General features: G+C 33.0%; 1 protein-coding gene across 2 annotated transcripts; it reads right to left on the bottom strand.

Moving 5' to 3' along the window:
* Positions 1-10753: 10753 nt before the first annotated feature.
* LOC113403496 (kelch-like protein 5) lies at positions 10754-20658 on the bottom strand. Of its 2 annotated transcripts, XM_064216192.1 has the most exons (11): positions 20316-20658; positions 19843-20003; positions 19556-19758; positions 19246-19443; positions 18466-18648; positions 18070-18111; positions 17845-17997; positions 15175-15335; positions 13679-13886; positions 13002-13191; positions 10754-12508 (listed from the first exon to the last, which is right to left on the bottom strand). In XM_064216192.1, exons 1-11 carry the CDS (start codon positions 20543-20545, stop codon positions 12366-12368), a joined length of 1872 nt encoding a protein of 623 aa, XP_064072262.1. In that variant the 5' UTR covers positions 20546-20658; the 3' UTR covers positions 10754-12365. The 2 variants fall into 2 exon arrangements, with proteins under 2 accessions (XP_064072262.1, XP_064072263.1); XM_064216193.1 differs by lacking the exon at positions 18070-18111 and having other exon boundaries at positions 10756-12508.
* Positions 20659-22075: the final 1417 nt, after the last annotated feature.

The following is a 22075-nucleotide window of genomic DNA, read 5'->3' as shown; positions in this document are numbered from 1 at the left end:
TTTTCACTGGATTTTGATAATTTTTTTTTGTTTGAAAGGTAGTGCTTCCCGTGGGGCCCCATTTTAATTTTATCCTGTTACGATGATGGTATCCCTATGAAAACGATATAAGTCTTAAATGTGCATTATGTATGTGCGCGATAAATAGGTGAATAACTCAAAATTGTGCCAACCAATTTTAATGATTCTTTTTTTATTATAAAGGATATACTTCAAGGGTACTATGGTGAAAGTTTGGTAAGGTTCTGAGCATATGATCCATGACAAAGTAACGGTACGCAAGGGAACGGAACAATTCTAAGGAGCACGTTAGTGATAGTCGGCCGAATCTTTTAGAAACAAAAATTTTGACAAAAAAAAACCGACTTCAAAAGAGAAAAAAAATAATATGCTCTAAAAAGTAAAAAATAATTGCTTATTATTCTACAACTTAATAATCAAGTAACTTATTCTACTTACCAATATGTAGATACGTTCTGTGTTTCCACGCAAGGAGATAAGTATGTACCTACCCACTTTAAATCTAACTTAACACAAACCTATGAATAACAAACAATGATCACAATATTTTTTAGATTTATACTATGTAAAATGAAATTAAAAATATTTAGACTATTTAAATGTCAGCAAAGTTATACCGATAATATATTATAGTTAAAATTATTGTTATTTTTGGAGGCGGTGTCAGCCAAGGTAGGTTTGTAAATATATGATATACTCCAAATTTGTAAATCTGGTCTATCGATAAATACACTTCTTCTTGATGTTTTTTTAAACCCTATACGTACATAGTGGTCCTATATAATGACAGAAAATTGGAATCAAAATTGAGTGTTTAAGCAAACATGTCTACCGTCAGGTATTACAATTCATGAACTTTTCTCCTAATCCAAGACAAAGAAAAGTCATTCAGATTGACTATTACATTCCCTGTTGAACGTTTTGTTTGTTTTGGCAGAGTATGAATTTTGTTTGTGATTTATTTATTTACAATTGAATTTTTCTTTTGTCTTACATCCAGATGTCCGATACACCTGCATCGAATTGTTAACAAAAAAAATATTCGCAATCGTACACTATTGTACAATATTTCTTTTATGTTTAAGAAAAAGGTTGTCATAATTGACCGTATAACAATAAGCAATAAAAACACAGATGTTGGTAATTTATTTAGACAAACTTTACCGGTAATTTTAAGAGGAACTAGAGCAGACATTGTAAGGTCTTGCCTTAAAAGTTCACCGTTATGGAAATTTGTCCATATCTTAAAACTATCTACGAATATGAGAGCACATTTGGGGGGAGGAAGTACAAATTTTCCTTCAAAGTTACTTTTAATAGGAGATGGAAAAGTACCTCATTTTGAAAATAAAATTGAAATTGATCGCGATTTAGGAGAAAAAGTGACTAGCATAGAGGATTTAATATCAAAAGTTTACCCTAATATCGTCGAAATAGAAAATAAAGATTACCAATGGATGTGTCAAAGGGCAATATTGGCGGCGAGAAATAGTAGCGTTGACGAAATTAACGACCTAATTTTAACCAAACTTCCAGGCGATATAACTACCTACACATCTATTGATAATGTAATGGATCAAGAAGATGCTGTCCATTACCCGCAAGAGTTTCTCAATTCTTTAAACCCGAGCGGCCTTCCACCACATTCCCTGAAGTTAAAAATAGGTGCTGCGATAATTTTACTCAGAAATCTTAAACCACCAAATTTATGTAACGTAAATTGCTTCGCAATAACGTGATCGTTGCAACAGTTTTGACTGGTCCGGCAGTTGGTCAAACAGTGCTTATACCTCGCATCCCAATGATTCCAAATGATTTACCTTTTAATTTTAAAAGAATTCAATTTCCCATTAAGTTATCTTTTGCCGTAACCATTAATAAATCACAGGGCCAAACATTTAAACACGTAGGAATCAATTTACGTCAAGACTGCTTTTCACACGGCCAACTATATGTCGCGTTGTCAAGATCGGGTTGCGGGCAAAATCAGTATGTTCTTCTACCACAAGAAAATAAAACTAAAAATATAATCTACGCTGAAGTACTGTAAAACATATTATTAAATCTTATTGACGATTATAATAACAAAAATCAACGTGAGCAATCAAACGATAATCATGATAGTGTTTCCGACAACTACGCGAACGAAGTCGCGGGCACAGCTAGTACAAATATAAAACTTTGTGCGTGACTTTTTTGCGATGAGTTCGACAAACTTTTCTGATGCGAAAAGTTTCGGCACTGCTGCGTTTTCAAATGCTCGATTGGATGCTGGATTAGGCTATTTGACACTATTAAAAATATGCTACGAAATGTGGTCATCCCATCAGATAATAACATAAAAAAACATATTTACCTATGTTTTACCCAAAAATATTTATAGATTTTACAAATAAAACAAAATAAATTCAAATTATTTTTTTAATTTATTCGGCCACAAGAACGCTCTGTGATTGGCTACGCCTCGCGTGACGTCACATGCAAGTCAACATTATTTATTGTTAATTGTTATACACTTTGTGTGATTTTATCATTTTTATTGTATTTCCATCGTTTCTTGTACGAATTTCTTAATATTCCGCAAGCCACTAATATCTAGTGATATATACAATAGTGTTTGCTCTCAAAATGGACGAGAATTTTGCACAAGCTGGCAATAGAAACCTACCTTCAAAAATAATACTGATTATTATGCTCCCGAGCTCAAAAATATAAAAACTGCTCTGTAAGTATCTAATTATTTATTTATAATGAAATTTTTATATTAATTTGCGTCGAAGTTTCATAAAATGTTTAGGTTGTTTTTTAATCCCCTTCAAAATTTGTTGTAAAACCTTTCTGACCTCAGTTTTTCTTTTGTTCTACAGATCTTCCAGAGAATCTTATGGTGATGACGCTGTTGGCTATGTACAATTACACCGGGACCATGGAATTTGCAGGTTGAAATGTCAAATTTGTCCTGAGCATAAATTAAGAAGCAAATCATATAATAATACAATGATAGTGAACGAAACCGACAGTGAAAGCATTAGCTGTAAGTGCCATGATTGTGTAGCTTCGGCTGGTGGATGTAAGCATGCAGTTGCCTTTTTGATGTGGGCTCATCGTCACAGTGAAGAAACTCCATGCATATCAGTAGAGTGTTACTGGAAGAAAACTATTCTATCTAGAACTAGGTATTAGTAAGACCTATTCTATCTAGGAAGGTACTACTCTCAAGTACATCACAGTTACCCATCTGTGTAAAAAAGAAGTACCTCATAGCCAAGTTCATCAGTAGTTTATGATGATTTTATTTCCGAGGCAAAGAAAAAGAAAGTTGATACCTGTGAGTTGCTGTAATATCAGCATGACTTTATACATACTGGTGTTATGCAGTACTCTCTGCACATTTTCAGGACAAATCACTGTCAAGAAATTAAAATGGATGCAGAGAAGCTTATAGAGGCCATTAAGTCACTGTAATGCAGATGATTGAAAGAGCAACAAGAAAGCAGAATAAGAGTAGCTTGTGGTATGAACTTAGATATGATCGTATTACTGCTTCTAAAGCAAATGAAGTGAGTGTTTCTCTTACACCAGATGGCTCATGAGTTGCTGCAATTATGGGTGCAAAAATACCTGACTCTGTTGCCATGAAAAGGGGTAGGAATTTGGAGGAAATAGTAAGGCAAACAATCAGTAAGATATTAAGAACCAAAATTAATTAATTTATTTATTTAAATACTTTATTGACAACCATAAAGTTAATGGGACAAAAGGCGGACTTAATGCCTGAAGGCATTCTCTACTAGTCAACCTTTAAGTCAAACAGAAAACCATGAATTTGTGTGGTTTGTATATGTCCCAAAATTATCCCATGATTGCAGCTTGGCCTGATGGATAGCTAATGATGCCATTGTAGAAATAAAGTGCCCTAGTAAAGCAAAATCTGTGGATAAATATTTCAAAAATGGTATATCTGGAAAATGTAAAGACCAGGTGCAAATTTGAAGAAAATGAGACAATTGAAATTCATTTAGTTACTTATGATGCTGACTATGTCAATAAATTAATAAAAAAGCTTTTAGATTTCTGGAAATCAAATATTTATCTTATTTTATTAAGAAACACTAGTGTGTGACAATGTATACTTATAGGAATGTATATTGTGTAAATAAGAAAATTAAACCAATGTATATATAATGTCTTTTGTTTTATTTGTTATTCATTCATTATTTAAATACATTATCTAATAATAGTCCTGCAAGTTTGTTAGTGCACATGCAATAATAATAGCATGGTCAAGCACACAAAGTATATTTAAATTAATGAATGTTGCTTTAACACATGGAATTCTCTGGTATGCCTTATTACATGTTCTATGTGAATCTGCAAACTAGCTATTATTATTTTTTTTCTCACTTGATTATAGGATCAGTTGTGGTTTCTCTATCTTGAGTGTTTGGTGTTTCTGAAAAATTAAATATTCAAGTTTATTACATACAATAATAATATATTAAATACAATGTTAATAAATAAGTAGTTACATGTATGTCCTTTATATACCTATCCAACACTATTTTTGACTTCCCACATTTCAAATTTTAATGTTACTTTATAACCCACTATAAGTATAGTATTTCCAGTAAGCCCAAGAACAAAGCAAACATTAAATAATAATAAATAAGTATATAAATTTAATAGCACTATGATTATTGGTCATTGAAGAAAGGTCTTGTTGTAAGATTATGTATGTTACATACCTTCATCAGGTTCAATAAGCTTCCTGTACAATATTGTCATATTTTTGCACAGTCTCTATCATGTCTTGGCTTTGAACATGGCTTCCTTCTTCAATTTGTTTGAGAAGCTCCATCCTTTTTCTTTTAGCAATTGCTGCACTCTGATAATTAGGGTCGCCCATCCGACGCTTACGATCCTCTTGGCAGAGAAATTTACTTGGCACCGCCTCATCAGTCAAAAGAATCAATCAGAATTAATTGTATCTTTTTCCATCTGAAATGTAATAATCAAAGCTATTTAAAAACAGTTTCTGCTATTAAGTTGATCAAAACAACACATTCTAATCAAAAGGTATTAGGTTATGTTTTTGTACTATACTTATTTAGTTTTACAAAAAAATTTTTTTTCTTATTTCCTATTGCTATTCTAATCAAATATTACTGGCATACTTACATCAAAGTGATCTTCACACATAAAAACATTTGTATGAGATAAAATGCTGTTGGGGTCTCTTCGATAGCTAACTGTAACCACTTATTACGTCTCTTAGGGTTCGTTGGAACAGAAACAAACAGTTTTTGTGAGTTTTAATAGAAGTATTTGTACATTGTGGCACAATACACCATTTACACCCCATTTTTTCCAGTAAATTTACAGAAAAAAATATTATAAACACGCTCAATTACACATTAACAGCGTTTTTAGCGCGAATATTGTAATTTAAATTTTAACACAGTGTTTTACGGAAAATACTGCAATTTTCGCAGAAATATACCTGTGGTGTATTAATCATATACCAACGAATAATTTAAAACAATTTTTCAAAATCAGTCAAATAGCAATTGTCGATATGACGTCACTAGGACATTCCGTAAATACAAGTTTAATTTTTAAAATTTGTTTAGTAAAGTTAATTTAAAACTTGTGGTCAAATTGTTTGACAAAAATCATGCCGCGTATGGAGTGTCCATCACACCGAAAATGTCGATATGATGTCATTATGTCTCCCTATACATACTATTTTAAATTTAATATTAACGACTGGCTTTACACGAAAATTGTATTGAATAAAAAAATGACTATCTTCTCAAGGTCAACTACATCTTCTATAGTACTTAAATCTTTTTAATATATGGGATGTTCAATATTTATTACAATAAGCGTGAATAATATAAATATATTCTAAATATGACGCTTAAAATGAACATATTTCATTTGGTATTTTGCTTTTCATGTTCGCTATCAGTGTTTCGAAATACATTGTTGGTATACTAAAATTCAGAGAATTCGAAAGGTTGAGCTAAACGGAAGTAAATCTGAATAAATGTTAAACGGTTCAAATCCCGGGTCGGATCCTGGGTTTTATCCCTAGCCCGAAGAGACAATTAAAATTTAATTGTACCTGTTGAAGGTACATTTACATTCAACTTTCAAATATCTTTAAATATAATTTGCTAAAAATAAATAAACTCAAAAGTATAAAACTTGTCGGTTTCTAAATCTATACTTATAATTAATAATACAAAACTAAATTTGTATAATTAGTATCAATTTATTTTCTTTGTAATAAGTTACCTTCAGTGCCGGTTTAAACAATACCAACGCCCTGGACAATAATCCTATCTGCTATCCAAAACCTTGCAAAAAGTAATAAATAACTATTCCCATCTCGACTTCTTACGGACAAACTATAATACAGAATAAAACCTTTCTGTATTATTATTTTGCTTACGAAGGAAAACAGGGGTGTTAAAGATTTGATGCCTGTATTTATCACGGCCATCTTAGCTCCTAAGCCGATTGTTTTAGTTTTTTGAAACATGACATTTTGGAGAATGATTTTAGATAAGATTAAAGAAAAAGTGAAACTCTCCTTGAAGAATCTTTCGTTCAAGAGATATGAGGAACTTTTACTGGTCTGATCCATTTAGCATATTATGACTTTGAATTGAATGTTGGTGCAGCATCACCTAGATTCCTCGGGATACCCAACTTCTCACCAACGTAGTCACACAACAGTCGAGGTATGTATGGTCAGCAAGAGTTTGACCTAATTGGAATAGGTTGTAGATGAAAATGATTTATCGGATTATGACTCGTCACTATCGTCTCAACCAGGCTTTGAAGAATGGCAAGATGGCTCCGAAGACACGTTTACGCGAGTGTCCAATTACTCTATATGGTCAATCTCAACTGCGCTAAAGATTTTTTTGATTGTATAAATGTAAATTAAAACACAATTAAATATTGAGATACTTTATTCAACTAGAAGTGAAATTAACAGATGTCCAATTGTGAGTCAAAAGACTTTAGGAAATTTTGGACCATTTTTACAGTTAATTCAGTCTATAGACAATTTTACAAAGGCATAATATTTTTAAAAAAACGTTTCGAATTACCTTTTTTTAGGGGAGATCATTACGTGCATTAAATAATGGGTAGAAAAAAAAGTTAATGCAGGTATTTACTACACACAGATAATAGTATATTCAAACATTAAAATCTAATACAATAAATGTTTCTCTAAGGTTACATGGGGTATAACGTATATGTTACATTGATTACATGTATGCGTTTATATCAGCTTTGTAATAAAGTAGTTTATCACAATAATTTGATCAGCAACTGACTTAAGCCCCAAAATATATAGATATTAAAAAAATAACCTACAAAATTCGGATTTTAGTTTAGGTCACCAGTGGCGATCTGTTAAAATAGGTACAGTCAGCGTCAAATAATTAAAGACGCTCAGGGTATTCAAATAAATAGACGCAACCAAAAAGTCAATAATATCGGTACAAACAAAGTTTCCTTATTGTTCCGTATTTTTGAACACTTAGAATGCTTGGATACCAATGGCAAGATGACTGTAACCATATTTATGGCGATTTGACTGAAACGGTCTATATGACATTTTAAACGTCTCGACCTTTTGAGCGAGTATATTGTTGACAACAATAAGGAATCTCTGTTTGTACCGATATTATTGACTTTTTGGTTGCGTCTATTTATTTGAATACCCTGAGCGTCTCTAATTATTTGACGCTGACTGTACCTATATAATTAATTTATAATTTTATATACAATGGTTTGAAACGTTTCTTTTTTCCTCCGTTTACAAATATTTAAGAGTTGTTTTCATTGTATTCGATGAACATTTCTACTAATGTTTAAGATAAAGGGATCTTATACCATTTTAAATTTTACATCACACATATATTTATATCATAAAGCATAAAATTAGTGTATACATCTACATATCTAGTGTACTTTTATATTTATTTAAAACTACACAATATATTTTAAGCTATGATATTCTAGTTTTTCTATAATTAACATCACAGGATAGTCCAAAAAAATATGAAATTGCGTGAAATTCTTAACTAAAAAATAATACTGCATACAGTGCAAGTTAATTTTAAAACTTATTCAATATTTAAGCCTGCTAAGAGAATTCACATACAATGATTAAGTAGAAGATAGAGGTAGGAGGAGTAAAGATAAATAAACAACCTTGGCGAAGGCTCACCACTTATGTCATGTCAATTGAAGAATTGACATGACAAAATTGGTTGATAGCTAAACAATCTATCCTATTCGGGAAAAAATCGGGTTTGTAACTTTGTAGTACATAGTTAAGAAGATCTGTTAGCCAGTCGCTTGGAATAAGTAAATCTAGGGTGTTTTTTATCTTTACTCCTCTTGCTATTGGAATAAGTATAAGTAAATTCGGCGATGGCTAATTTGAAGTATTTTAGTGATTTCGATCGTCATCGACAGTGAAACGTAAGATGCACGTGTCTTTATGTTTAATAACATATATAAATTGAAATATCAGTAATATGGATTGCCAACTGTGTGTATGTGTATGTATTATATAAAGTATTGATTAAAATACATCGCTTTATTGTATAATATATTGTAATAAAATATTGAAAATTCAACAGTTAGATTATTGAATATCCCAAGTAATTTTCTTAGTGGTTGGCAACCCAATGCTGTTGATAATGTTACTTATGCTTTCGTAACAAAAGGAAGAATAAAAATTATTTAAATAGAGTATAAGATAATTAACATAAAAATAAAATAAATCAAGATAATAAGATAAAATTAATGTTTTTTCTTTTCGGCAATAACCAGCTTACAAAATAATTACTATATCGTAATTAATGTTACATGTGTAAGTATGTGAATCACATAAAGACTTTTATATTGTAAGAAAAATACGTGGATTTTTTTATTAAATATAGTAAGCATAATAAAAATATATATTTTTCTTTTTAAAACAATATGGACAATATAATTTGAAAAAATATCCTCAGGTTATATATACAATCCAATTATTAAAAAATAAAATAAAAATTATAAACAGTCTTATCAGTCAATGTTTTAGTAAAAAATAAAAATATATTTTATTCTCTTACAGAGCATATTTCTAAAATATGAGATCAATAAAGAAACGATAATTTACTTTAATTTTTTCACACTATAAACCAATAGTTTTTTATATAAAAGTTATAAAACATTCGAGTTGCATAAAATAATCATAGTGATAGATATATTACAATATAGGGTTCTTTCGTTTCACTCTTAACATCAAATAGAATGATGGCGCGTTCGAACAATTATCCTAATATTCAACCTCTACCAAATGCGTTATTTTCTGCTAATCTCATCCTAAATAGAATTTTATATAGATTCCGGTCAATAGGCTGTATACATTTAAAATACAGAACTACAACAAATATTACAAGGTTACTAGTATGTAATAGTAGTTCTCTTTAGACGATATAATAAGGTAAGTCTACAATGCAAAAGTTAGTTAAGTTATATTAAATGAAATTCGGGTAAAATGATTGAATAGGGTTCAAACAGACAGAGAACTGAAACTGAACTGCAAACACATTTGTTGTCTTACGATGCAATAGTGACTAATTATTATCAGTATCTTTTTTGCTTTTCCGATTTTGTCTCGAGTTTCTGCGAGTGACAATCAGCCTAAATAATTTATAACTGTAATGATTTTACCTATGGGATTTTCTCAGCATTTATGATAATTATATAGATAGAATTCATACGGACACCGTCATTTATAAATAATGGAGTCTAGGCTTAGTTTAAAAATAATATAGTAACGATATGACAACTGCAAACACATTTGGAAGGTAATAATTCGAATATGTCGTTAAGTGTGAATCTTTTAAATGGGTTCCTAATTTGAAACTCAACGTAAAACATAACGCAGCCTGCAAAGCGTTGACCCTTTACAATAACAGTAATAGACGTTCCTAAAAACAAAAACAATCGATCATCGAATTGTTCAAACTTTCTTTGTTTTTTTTTCATGTAGAATAATGAAAATACTTTTGTTTTATAATTTCAATATTTCTATTATCGCGAGTAATAAAAGAACAAATTAAAAGGGACCCGTAACATCTAATAGTGTTACGATAATGAGTACACAATTCAACGTAACAAATTATTTATAGTATAAACACAATTTTCTATATCATAAATGTAATTAGAATTAATTTGATTCTAAGGGAAGGAAGTTTAGTCGAATAGTGAACATCCGGAATGGCCGTCAGTAGGAACGGCGAGTATCCGGCAGCTGGATAAATGGTGTAAATTGTTTGCGGTGTAGTAATCATTTGTCACAGCGGGGCGTGCGATATGGCGGGAACGAGAAGCCGTTTCTTTATACGTTAGCTTTTTGTATTTTTCAAATACACAAAGCTTAGCAACCAGTATTTATTTATAAATATATATATTATTGTTGAACGAAGTTTGAGTAACGTCGCCGAGGAAGTGACGTCACAGGACAGACGACGTGTCATAAGAAAAGATATGACACGCGGGCGCGAGGCGGCCATCTTTAGTTGATAGAAGAGATAGAATTGAATAGTCCTTAATGTTTTTGTCATTTCCTAGAATATAATTATAACTTTGTCAACTAATGAGTACTTGTGTATATTTTTTCCATATTTTGGTGAATGATAGATTTTAATATATATATATATATAGATTACGACAGCCAGTTATGTGATGTCTAATTTCTAAACTCTGGGATTTTACAGAGAATTTATTGAGAGAAAAAAAACAATAACATTTATTCGATCCGTACAGAGATTGAACTCAAATATCAAATGATCATTTCATTAGTAAGCCTACAACAAACTAGGTCAACGCGGATGTAATAAAATATCCTGTAAAAGATAATGTTTTGCTTGCAATATTAGTTACTTAACATTTAACGTGTTATTTAATTTATCAATTGTTATATATAAGTAAACATACCTCAATTAAAATGGAAATAATTGTTGAGAGTTGATACTTCGGAACCCTATATGCAATATTACAATTATTAAGTTTTCAAATTAACTTTTATAATAGGTATATGAAAGCACTGTAATGGAACAATAATTTTCTATTGGTTTAAGTAAATTATGATATTGTGCAAGTTTCAAATAAAACCGTTCGGTGTCTGTTGTACCTTCTGAACATCCAGGAAATTCAAATGCATAGAAAAATACTCATTTGCAATGAATAAATTTCAATTTTTTATCTATCTAATACTAGAAAATCGTCAAAAAAGACCATCCGTAATAGAAATTACAATGAGGTGAAGATCTGGCGCGTTACCTACGCGTTCACGTGTAAAATGTGCAGAAAAATAACTTAAATCTATACTCGAAAATAGTGATGATTAATTATACATTTCACGAAAATATAAAACTATTCACTCTCCAGATTTCAATCTCTATTCTTACCCATACAGTAGACCCTTAGGTAAACCGGCCCTTGCCCCCCTAAATATCTGATATCAGCAAAGCAAGGGTATTTACGGAGAATATTTATAAACATGAACATGTTACAACTTGTTATATCGTCACGTGTTCGATATGTCGGCACAGTTTTCTAGATACTTTAAAGGTTTACAAGGTAGGTAATCCTCTTCAAAGAGCTCTTCAAAGATATTCTGTAGTACATCAAATTTAATAAGCTAAAAATGCTTTGTAAGATCTCTGTTGAATAACGGAGGTCTACTTTATCTATACAATAGAGTAAAGATTACAGTATTAAAATACATCTAAATGCAGTCGTGCAGTTTTTACATGTAATGAACACCTTAAAATATACTTTCTAGGAGAATATATAGAGTTATACCCTTCAGGGGTACGTCAGTGGTTCAGGAGCGTGATTAACAATTTCCCAATCGAATATAGAAGACAAAAATATCTCAACTTCTTATTTCAAAAACATTTTACGATGTTATTTTAGTTACCAAAATACTAGGAACTAGATATACATTCTCAAATTAATTATAGAATACGTCTTCGCTTTCGAACGGGCGAATGTTAACCAGCGGACCTGACAACCGATTGACGAATTTATTTTTATATTATTGAAAAATGTATGAAAATGACCGATAATCGATACGTCAAGTGATCAACGACTGAGAAACGGAGATGTACATTTCAAAAGTTTTCTATAGAAAATTCTAGAACACAACGAGCACATCGACGGGCAAGTCTGACATGTATGGACGCGAGCGAGCCCGGCTCGCCTCACCTGGCGGCTCAGCCGACGACGTAGACGACCAGCTGGTGGTGCGAGTATCAGAACAGGTTGCGGGGCGGCGGCACGGCCACGACGGCGGCGCCCGCGCGCCCCGTGCTCAGCGGGGCCAGCTTGCGCCAGCAGTTGGCCTCCGCGTCGTACACCTCCACCACGCACAGGTACTGCACGCCGTCGTACCCGCCTGCCACGCAACACACACATACTCACACACATACTACACGTGCCGGCCGGGGGACGCTTTTGTGAATTTTATAAAGGGTCTTGTTTTTTCAAGGACTTTTCGCAATTTAAATGTTTTGATAATTAAAATAAATATTCGGTCGATAGGGAAAAACAATATTTAAAAAAAAATGCAATAAAATACATGACTTTGCAAGTACTTAGGCTCACTTCGATTTTTTGATATCGTTAAGTGTAGTGTGATTTACTATTTTGATATGTAGACAGTAATGGATCTACAGGACGGTGTATTACCCCCACTAGTATTAGTACCACTTTGGTGTACAATTTTGTTACTTTCCAAAATACCTTAGTATTGGTATGGTATGCTAGCTAAGCTACCACGGTGTACAAGTTCTGAATCTATGGATTAATAGGCGTTATTAAGTAATATCAGAAATATTTTTTCTTAAGAACTAAACAGCATACGCGTACGTATATATCTGTATATTTACCGACGGCGACGATCCTGTCGCCCAGCAGACATGAGCCGATGGCGTCCCGGCCGTAGGACAGTCGCGCCAGCAGGATCCACGTGTCCGTGACGGGGTCGTAGCGCTCCACGCAGGCCAGCCGCCCTCCCACCGTATTGGCCGGCGCCTCGTGCCCGCCCAGCGCGTACAGAAAGCCGCCCGCCGCGCACACCTGCCGTTGCATACTCTGTTTGACTGACCTGACTGACTGAGAGCTCTGGGCTAGTATACACGGACGCAACACATATATATAAGGGTATACAGGAGTAACACATATATATAAGGGTATACAGGAGTAACACATATTTTCTCTGCCATACACAGAGCCGGATTTAAAGGTCTGGAGGGCCTGGATCCACAAAGGAGTGGAGGCCCTGGACCAACAGAAGCGGAGGCCCAAATTATTATTTTACAAATTAATTTGAACATTTTCATTTCTCTGTCAGGTCTGTCAATAATATATTTACTCAGCAACTTTTAAAACAGTAATTAATTATTATTATAATTTGACTAGATATCTAAACATATTATATATTACCCCTCTCTTTTTTAGGCCCTAGGGCAGTTGTCCCGATTGTTCTCCCCTAAATCCGGCACTGGCCATTCATCGCCAAGTCGACAATAGCAACAGTAAGGTATACAGGACGGGGTATACTAACGCTGACGCCGCCGCGCCGACGCGTCATGGGCGCGCAGTTGGTCCAGTGGTTGGTGGCGGGGTCGTAGCATTCGACGGAGCGCAGGCAGGCACCGCCGTCGCGCCCCCCCACGGCGTAGAGCCGCCCGCGTAGCGCCGCCACGCCGCACGTGCTGCGCGCGCCCGCCATCGGGCACACGATGGTCCACGAGCGCGAGCACGCGTCCCACCTGCCGCACACACACACGTCACGTAAGATTGGGGAGTTATGTTCACAGATTTGTCGAAATCAGTCAGGACGACATCTTATATATTAATAGCGTAAGCCGATTTTTGTCCCAGTGATTATGGGACGATAGCTGCTTATAAAAAAGCCGGATATGGTCTCGTTTTGACGAGCTGCAGCTGTAGATGATGTGAAATTAAAGAGTATTCTGGATTGCCATTTAATAAATTGTTACGATGTAAGAAATAATCATTTTTAGAGAGCGGAAAGAAGCCGGCGAAAAAAGCCGGCTGGAAAGAAACAGGCCGGTTAGAGCTACTTTTTTTGATATGGCTGTATTAAAAAAAAAAACAAATGAAATTCGTGCGAACCTACTAAGTTGTTCTTTGATTTGTATTTTAATAAAAAAAATTTAATAACTTTGAAAAATGTGTGAAGTGGTGAAGATGTTATAACACCACGAGAGTTTATGTACACGTTTATCTCGTAGTATAGTATTATTATTTTGCTTCTGACGTTAATATAAAGAAAAATGACTGACTATACTAAAAAAAAATACTGTTTTATGTTTGTGGCAGTAGTTTAATAGAAATGGGAATGTTCAATGGGACTGTCCGTAGACACAGCTCCTCCTCCTTCTCTTAGTGCTGATACACATGAAGTGAAAAGCCATGTAGGCTATCGCAACATCGATCTCACACCTTCAAACACAACGTTCCTTCTGAAGTCTCGCCAGTCAAGTTGGCATTTGCCATGTCGGCTTTTATTTGCCGAGCCCCGTCTCCTCACACGGTCAACTATACGTTACAATGTCTCGAGTTCACTCTGAAAACTTCCTCGAGATGCAATTTGACAACAACTCGCAGCATGGAGCATTAATGGAGAAGGAACATTCACCAGAAGCGTTGTCGTAAGCGATAAATTACAATAAGTATTGTATTTACAAAATTAAAGTAAACTGTTATCGACAAGCTCCAGTTCTAACTGAATTAATAACAATAAAAAAATAATTTGAAAAAGGTTTCATCATTTTGGCGCCAAATGTTGATGTGTGATTTGCAGTTTACAATGAATTGAAATCAAAACAAAACCTGTCATAGGTTTCGAAATTCCTAAAAGATTCTGTTGAATAAACGCGAAGTTTCGCGGGCGACCCACTGGTAATTATTATCGTCCTCCCCATTAAGATGTTAACAACTTTTATTAGATTCGATTCAACAGTTTCTACTTTACATTTTTATTATGATTATATACTATACTATAATTCAAGCAATGACAATTTCAAATGATACCTCTCCACAGAATTAAGGTAAATCCATCCGTCGTGTCCCCCTACGGCGTAGATGGGGCAGTTGGGTCCGTCCCCGAGCACGGCGACTCCCAGTCCGTGGCGATGCGTGTTCATCGGTGCTAACGTACTCCAGCTCAATGACGTCAGATCGAAGCACTCCACCTGTTATAATTTTTAAACATTTTTACTTTAGCCATTCATAATTTTAGAACAAAACTAAATTTAAAAAACATAAAAATAATATATATTTACATCTTTGACCTTGAATTGACAGAGCATATTATAAGTAGTTAAGTGGAAGAGTGTTATATTATAACCAAAGACAAACTAATCAAGACTTTTTGTAGTGCATAATATTGCAGAGTTACAAGGAAATCTCATGGAATATGTAAATCTAAAGTTTATTCATCTTTACTCTTCCGCCATTGGCTATTAGTGATGAGGCCGCTATTGCAAGCTCTGTACTCATTTTTTTTCTGTAGCGTGTAAATAAACGTTCATAGTCTTTTTTTTAAATTAACAGTCCATATAACTATTGACTTTAAAATCAATCGTAGATTTACGGTTGGTATATTATAAAAAATATGACTTAAGTATATTAACTTATAACATTATAAAAAATATGACTTCTTAAATAAAGTTTTATACGATTTTGATTCCGTTAGTTAAAGTGTGTACAAATAGTGTACTTCCTAGAAACGTATACAAATGGAAATTATTATTATATTACACAACCTAAATCACTTTATGATTTAAGATCGCGTGTTCATATTTGCAACATATTCGTACATAATAAGGAAGGCATATTATGTATGTTGCAAGTGAGCTGAATTTAACTTAACTTGTGTTACAAAAATGTGGTATATGTTTTTTTTGTGCTATAGGTAGGCGAGTAAATGGGCCACCTGATGGTAAGTGGTCACCACCGCCCATAGAAAGAAATATTAACCATTCCTTACATTGTCAATATGCCACCAACCTTTGGAAATAAGATCTTATGTAAGGGACATGCCTGTAGTTAGACTGGCTCACTCACCCTTCAAACCGGAACACAACAATATTGGATACTCATAGAATATTTGATAAGTGGGTGATATCAACCCAGACGGGTTAGCACAAAGCCCTACCACCTAGTGAAAACCTAATGAATATGTAAAGAAACGTTATCGTAGTTCTAAAGATAATTATTATGTAGGTACTAGTATTTCGCCTGCGGTATCACCCACGTATGTTAGGGAGGGAGGGTAGTTAGTTACCCTATGTCCTATTCCGTATTTCGGACAACGTGTATGCATAATTTTATGATGATCGGTCGAGTAGAAAAAAACACATAAACTCACTTTCACATTTATAATATTAGTTAGGATATAGGTACGAGTACGTAACGTATCAGTGACGCGTTACGTAAGTTGAATCTACGGTTTGTAAATTGAAGTCGTGACGAAATATAAAGCATATCGCTCAACGTCCGTTTCATTACAATGTTTGATTAAATAAGTTCGACGATTAATTGTTTCAAATAAATCGACTTTCTATGCATTTTTATATATGATCAAGAAATATTATTATAATTAAATTAGCTATATCATATTACATAATCAGCCTGTAAATTTCCCACTGCTGGGCTAAGGCCTCCTCTCCCGTTGAGGAGAAGGTATGGAGCATATTCCACCACGCTGCTCTAATGCGGGTTGGTGGAATACACATGTGCCAGAATTTCGTTGAAATTAGACACATGTAGGTTTCCTCACGATGTTTTCCTTCACCGCCGAGCACGAGATGAATTATAAACACAAATTAAGCACATGAAAACTCAGTGGTGCCTGCCTGGGTTTGAACCCGAAATCATCGGTTAAGATGCACGCGTTCTAACCACTGGGCCATCTCGGCTCCCACTGGGCCATCTCGGCTCATCATCATATTACATTAAAGTTATATTTTATTTACGTTTTTTATTTAATAAAAGGATTATTTTCGAATGTAAGATTTTGAAAAATACGAATAATTCGTAGTTTTCAAAATGCTGTTTGGCGGTAGAATATATTATGATGAATGGGTACATTTGCGAGCACATTGCATGATAAAAATACCAGAAGTTTGTTACACAAGTTTACTTTTACTCAAAATATGTATTAATTATTTAAAATGTGTCCTTTATACCGTACTAGTACTTAAGTTGTTTTAAATACTGATAAATTAATATGAAATAAAAATTTGATTGGCTATTATGTATGTGTGAAAAATATATCATATTGTGTCTAAATCTCATTGTCTTTGATAAGATATTTGACAGTACGAAAGAAGGCTATTTTAGAGTGGGATCTATGCTGAGGTACTCTATAATAATATCAGGATATGTATATTGTAAATAGTTACTAAACAAGACTAGGAAATCAATAGTGATAATTATAAAGTACGTATTTATTTAGACTTCAACCAAACAGAGCATGAATATTGTCGATATAATATGTGAACGTGGAAAATTATCGGGTATTTATTATCATAAAAGGAATGGAATGAAACTTATATCATTTGAAGTCACTGCCATATATGTGTTAAAAAATGAAAGGGATCAATATTGTCTACAACTATACTAGTAATACATTACATAGGCGATTAGTGAATACATAGCCTGTATGTATATAATAAATGTAGGATTAAAACGTTATACCGTATTAAGAGTTTTAAGTCCATCTCTTCCTCCGACAACAACGAGTTTGTTTTGCATAACTGCTACACCAAACTGCAGCCGTCGAGCCCCCATTCTCATAAATGGTGTCCAAGAATTCGTCCTCGGGTCATACATCTCCATGTTACTTGCGCCCTAAAATTATAAACATTACTATCGTAAGTTTTTTTTTAGCAAACGGTTTTCTTTGTTTGTTTCGCTACTTACAGGTTTGGACGTTGCTTGAGTTGATTGAAGATAAAACACGGTCTATGGATTGACTGCATTAGTCTCACATTAATAATAAATGAATTTTCTTAATGGATGCTGAATTCTGAATTTATACATAATAACAAAAAGGAACATAATTATTTATAGATAAATAATAAAACTAATAAAATGATAGTAACATATAAATATTGAGAATATTGTTTACAATGTTAGATCATTGTCCACTAAGCCATTTTAAATAAAGTTATTCTTTTTGGCTTCTTAGTAAATATGTGCAGCATATGTATAGCATGGTTTAATTCTCAATAATATTAAGTTTAATCAATAAAATAAAAAACGAAAATATTCTAATGAGAATGAATTATTAGGGAGAAATAAAATATTTTATTTCACCTTGTAGCCGTCCATTCCACCTATAGCAAGAAGTCTTCCAATGGTCGATGTCCGGGGTCTTGTTCTATGAGAGAATAGCATTGATCGCCTCTCTGGCAATAAATGCCACTTAACGGCCTCCATTATTAGTGGTTGGCATTCGGGTACTTCACCACATGCATGTTCAACTTTATCAATCAAATACTGAAATATATAAAAATGTTAACAGTTGCAGAAACCATATATAAGTATATAAATTGTGAAATATTTAAAAACTTCATATTTTAAAATTATAGGTAGTGTAGTCAAAATCATTGTTGAATATAATGCAAACTAGTTTATTGATTGTCAAAAATCTATCATAGGTTCCGAAATAAATACCTCAGACCTGAAATGAGTCGATGAAATAACTCATTGATTTTTTTATAGAAGGGTATAAAAAAATAAAAAAATATTTTTACATGATTATTATGAAACCTTAAAGTCTCTATCCACTTGCTAATTAGAACATACTTTGTTTATTTACATTAATGATATAAAAAAAAATAACAACAATGAGCAAACTTCACATATAAAAATGTTTGAATCATTAATCATTGAATCTAATTACAATGTAATGAACCATAACAAAATCATTTAACCTTATAAGTATAATGTACAGTATTAAATGGCAATAATACTTTGCTATTAAAATAGTTGTTGCATATAATGATAGTATTCATTGTTTTACCTGTTTAAAATAAAATAGTGTTTTTATGATTGATGATTAAATATATTAGAAAAAAAGGAATATTAAATTACCTCTGATGATAGAAGAGGCAATTTTATTAACTTTAATAATGTTGGTAGATGGCCTTGTCTATTTTCATGGTCATGTTGTACCCAAGCCATTAGGCTTTCAAAAACATTTTCTTCTGTTACTACATTGAGATCATCTGACTTTAGTAAATTAGATAGTTGTTCAGATTGCAAGCTAAGGAACTCTTGGTGCTTAACAACCTAAAAATTTAAGAAATCACTTTATATATAAATAATAAGCCAATGATTTTATATAGTATAATATTTTGAAGGCACAAGCGTGGTCATAACATTTAAATACATTCTTATAGACCTGCATGAAATGTTGGTATGTATACTCCAAAGCACTTTTGTGCAATCCCATACAAGATTGTTGTTCAGCAAAGAAAGCAATTCCTAAACAGTTGCAAGGATCCAGCTGCTTTTCAAGGAAATCACAACAAGCCTTTGTAACTGAATGTAATTGGAGTAAGCTTGCTGTTGACAGGAGGATCTCTACTGTTTCCTCACTTAACTCTGCAAATAAAATGTGAAGAATGATACTAAGCTGCATAATGTTTAAAAGAACAAAGGAATTTATTTATATCAATGTTAAAATACCTATAATGCCTGTATAGCAATAATGAACAAGTGATCTAAGTGCTTGTGAATCAACTCGTTCTAGAGTTATTTCTGATGACTGAGCCTCTCTTAGGGAGCCTGTAAACATGGCTGCAAAGTACTCACTGCAAGAAGCTAACACAACTTTGTGTGCTGGAATCCTGTTACAAAAGTTAAACTTGTTAAATTAGCAATGAAATGCTCATTGATTAATATATACAATATAATAACTACTTGGTAGTTATACATTATGATTTGCAAAAAAATTAAGAAGAATGCAGATTTTTAAGTTAAATATTGAATAAAATGTAATAATTGAAGTGTGCATTATGAACGAAAGACCATATTTCTATATGTTTTAGTAAAATAATATGAATGCTACATATCTACATGCTAGTGCCCGTTAAACAAAGAACCGTTTATCGATTTATTAAAAGACAATAACTCGTTATGTTAAATGAACTCGTCCTTACCTGCAACCCCCAGCTATTAACGCAACATCACAAAGCTTTTGTGACTGATAGTATCCATAAATATTTTTCATTGTCGTTTCGGAATGTCCTTTATTACAATGGAATTCATCTGGATTTGATGCACTAGAAAGGCTCAGTTGGCTTAATTCTCTAGGCAAACCTTCATCGACAGAATTAGTCGAAACATTGTCTTTAGACGCTTCTGTTTTCTGAGACTCACAAGTCGACATTTTAAAAAAATTATGATTGACGATATTGCGACCGCTTTATTAACTTTAAATACACCGAACTAAGCTCCAACTAACAACCTTGGAGATGAAAACAAAGGCTTGTCAGTGTTCGTCGGCTGTCAACGTCAACGAGACTTGTTTATTTTTCACATTACAGAGTATTAAGTCTATACTCTATAGCACGATAAAGTGACAGGCAATATAAAAATAAACAAACATACAAGAAACGTTTTAAACCGATTATGCTTCTAAGTAAAGGTGAGCATGGTTTTAAAAGCATAAGAGAAATTACTTCCTTTTAAAACAATATTCTAGAAATAATTTAACTAAAAGTTATTTATATGTCTAACTATTTAGAAGTTAACGTGCGTTCACATTTTACATAAAGTCAGCGTCAGCTTTTCCATACATATTAAATTTTCCGTCCACTCCAAACGGATAATAAATAAAAAACGTTATAATGCTGTGTTTAATCATTTACTCTCAGAGGCCTACTGTAATTATACACCACTCCGTGGTTGGCTGACCTTAGCTGAACTTCTCGTCAGTCAGCCGAACTCAGTGTGAACGAAAAACTCTCTCAATTTATCTCTACGTCACACTAGAGGCGAAAATGAGGCTGTTTAAAGTCAGCGGCTGTTTGTGTCTTCCCGTTTGGTGTGAACTTTCACCTATTGCTTGTTAAAATATATTTAACATTAACAAGGAATAACTTTACTTTTGTATGAAACGCATGATATTCGTTATTATGAAGGATTTCAATACAAATCATCAATCATACGATAAGAAAATCAAACAGTTTATAATTTTAACTAATACGACAATAACTATAAAATTGGGTTAGGTATTTTTAATGCTTCTAATGTAGTTTCAAAACTGATCGGTCATCGGTTACAGTCGAAGCATGTTATAAATATAATATACGATGTGAGGTGTCGAGTATTCTTAAGGGTTTCTTGATATAGTTTACTGTACAGGCCATAAAGTTATGGAATGCCCATCCAGTAAAAAAAAAAATCACAGTCAATTTCAACATTTAAAAATTATTACCTAAATAATAATTTAGACGACTTCAATTAATTTCCTTATATATAACATTTTATTATCTTAAAATATTTATTAGTATTAGTGTGTAAATATTTGTATGTAAGCTTATGGCTACCGTCGACAAAGATGCTTTAACAAAAAATATCTCTCAGATTGGGTTGTCTGGAAGAGATGGCTAATTACCATAAGTCCGCCCGTTGTAAGGTACAACACATCAAATAATTGTTTATATTTTAGTTTTGAGTATTATTTCTATTTTTGTTTTTTTTTGTGTTTAGTCCTAAGATTTCTGTTTTTTTATGTTTGTGTTGTACAATGAAGTTTATTAACAAATAACACATTTGATGGGAATTTTATGTAGTCTTTGCTTTGTACTTGCTTGGCACAACTCCTGCCAGCTAAAATCATGGCTGAGGAAAACGAATTTATACTGCGCGAGTATCTGTAGAACGTACGACTAGAAGTTCGTGGCTCTGCTCGACT

This window comes from Vanessa tameamea, chromosome 11, assembly GCF_037043105.1.
Source record: "Vanessa tameamea isolate UH-Manoa-2023 chromosome 11, ilVanTame1 primary haplotype, whole genome shotgun sequence".
Lineage (NCBI taxonomy): Eukaryota > Metazoa > Arthropoda > Insecta > Lepidoptera > Nymphalidae > Vanessa > Vanessa tameamea.
Note: the sequence above shows the minus strand (reverse complement) of the source record. Positions and strands in the feature narration are given on the sequence as shown.

Coding starts and splice junctions, on each gene's coding strand:
- LOC113403496 (XM_064216192.1), bottom strand. CDS start 20,545: ATGTCGACTTGTGAGTCTCAGAAAACAGAAGCGTCTAAAGACAATGTT. Junction 17,998..18,069: donor CTCAAGCAACGTCCAAACCT/GTAAGTAGCGAA, acceptor TTATAATTTTAG/GGCGCAAGTAACATGGAGAT. Junction 12,509..13,001: donor CGACAGGATCGTCGCCGTCG/GTAAATATACAG, acceptor GTTGCGTGGCAG/GCGGGTACGACGGCGTGCAG.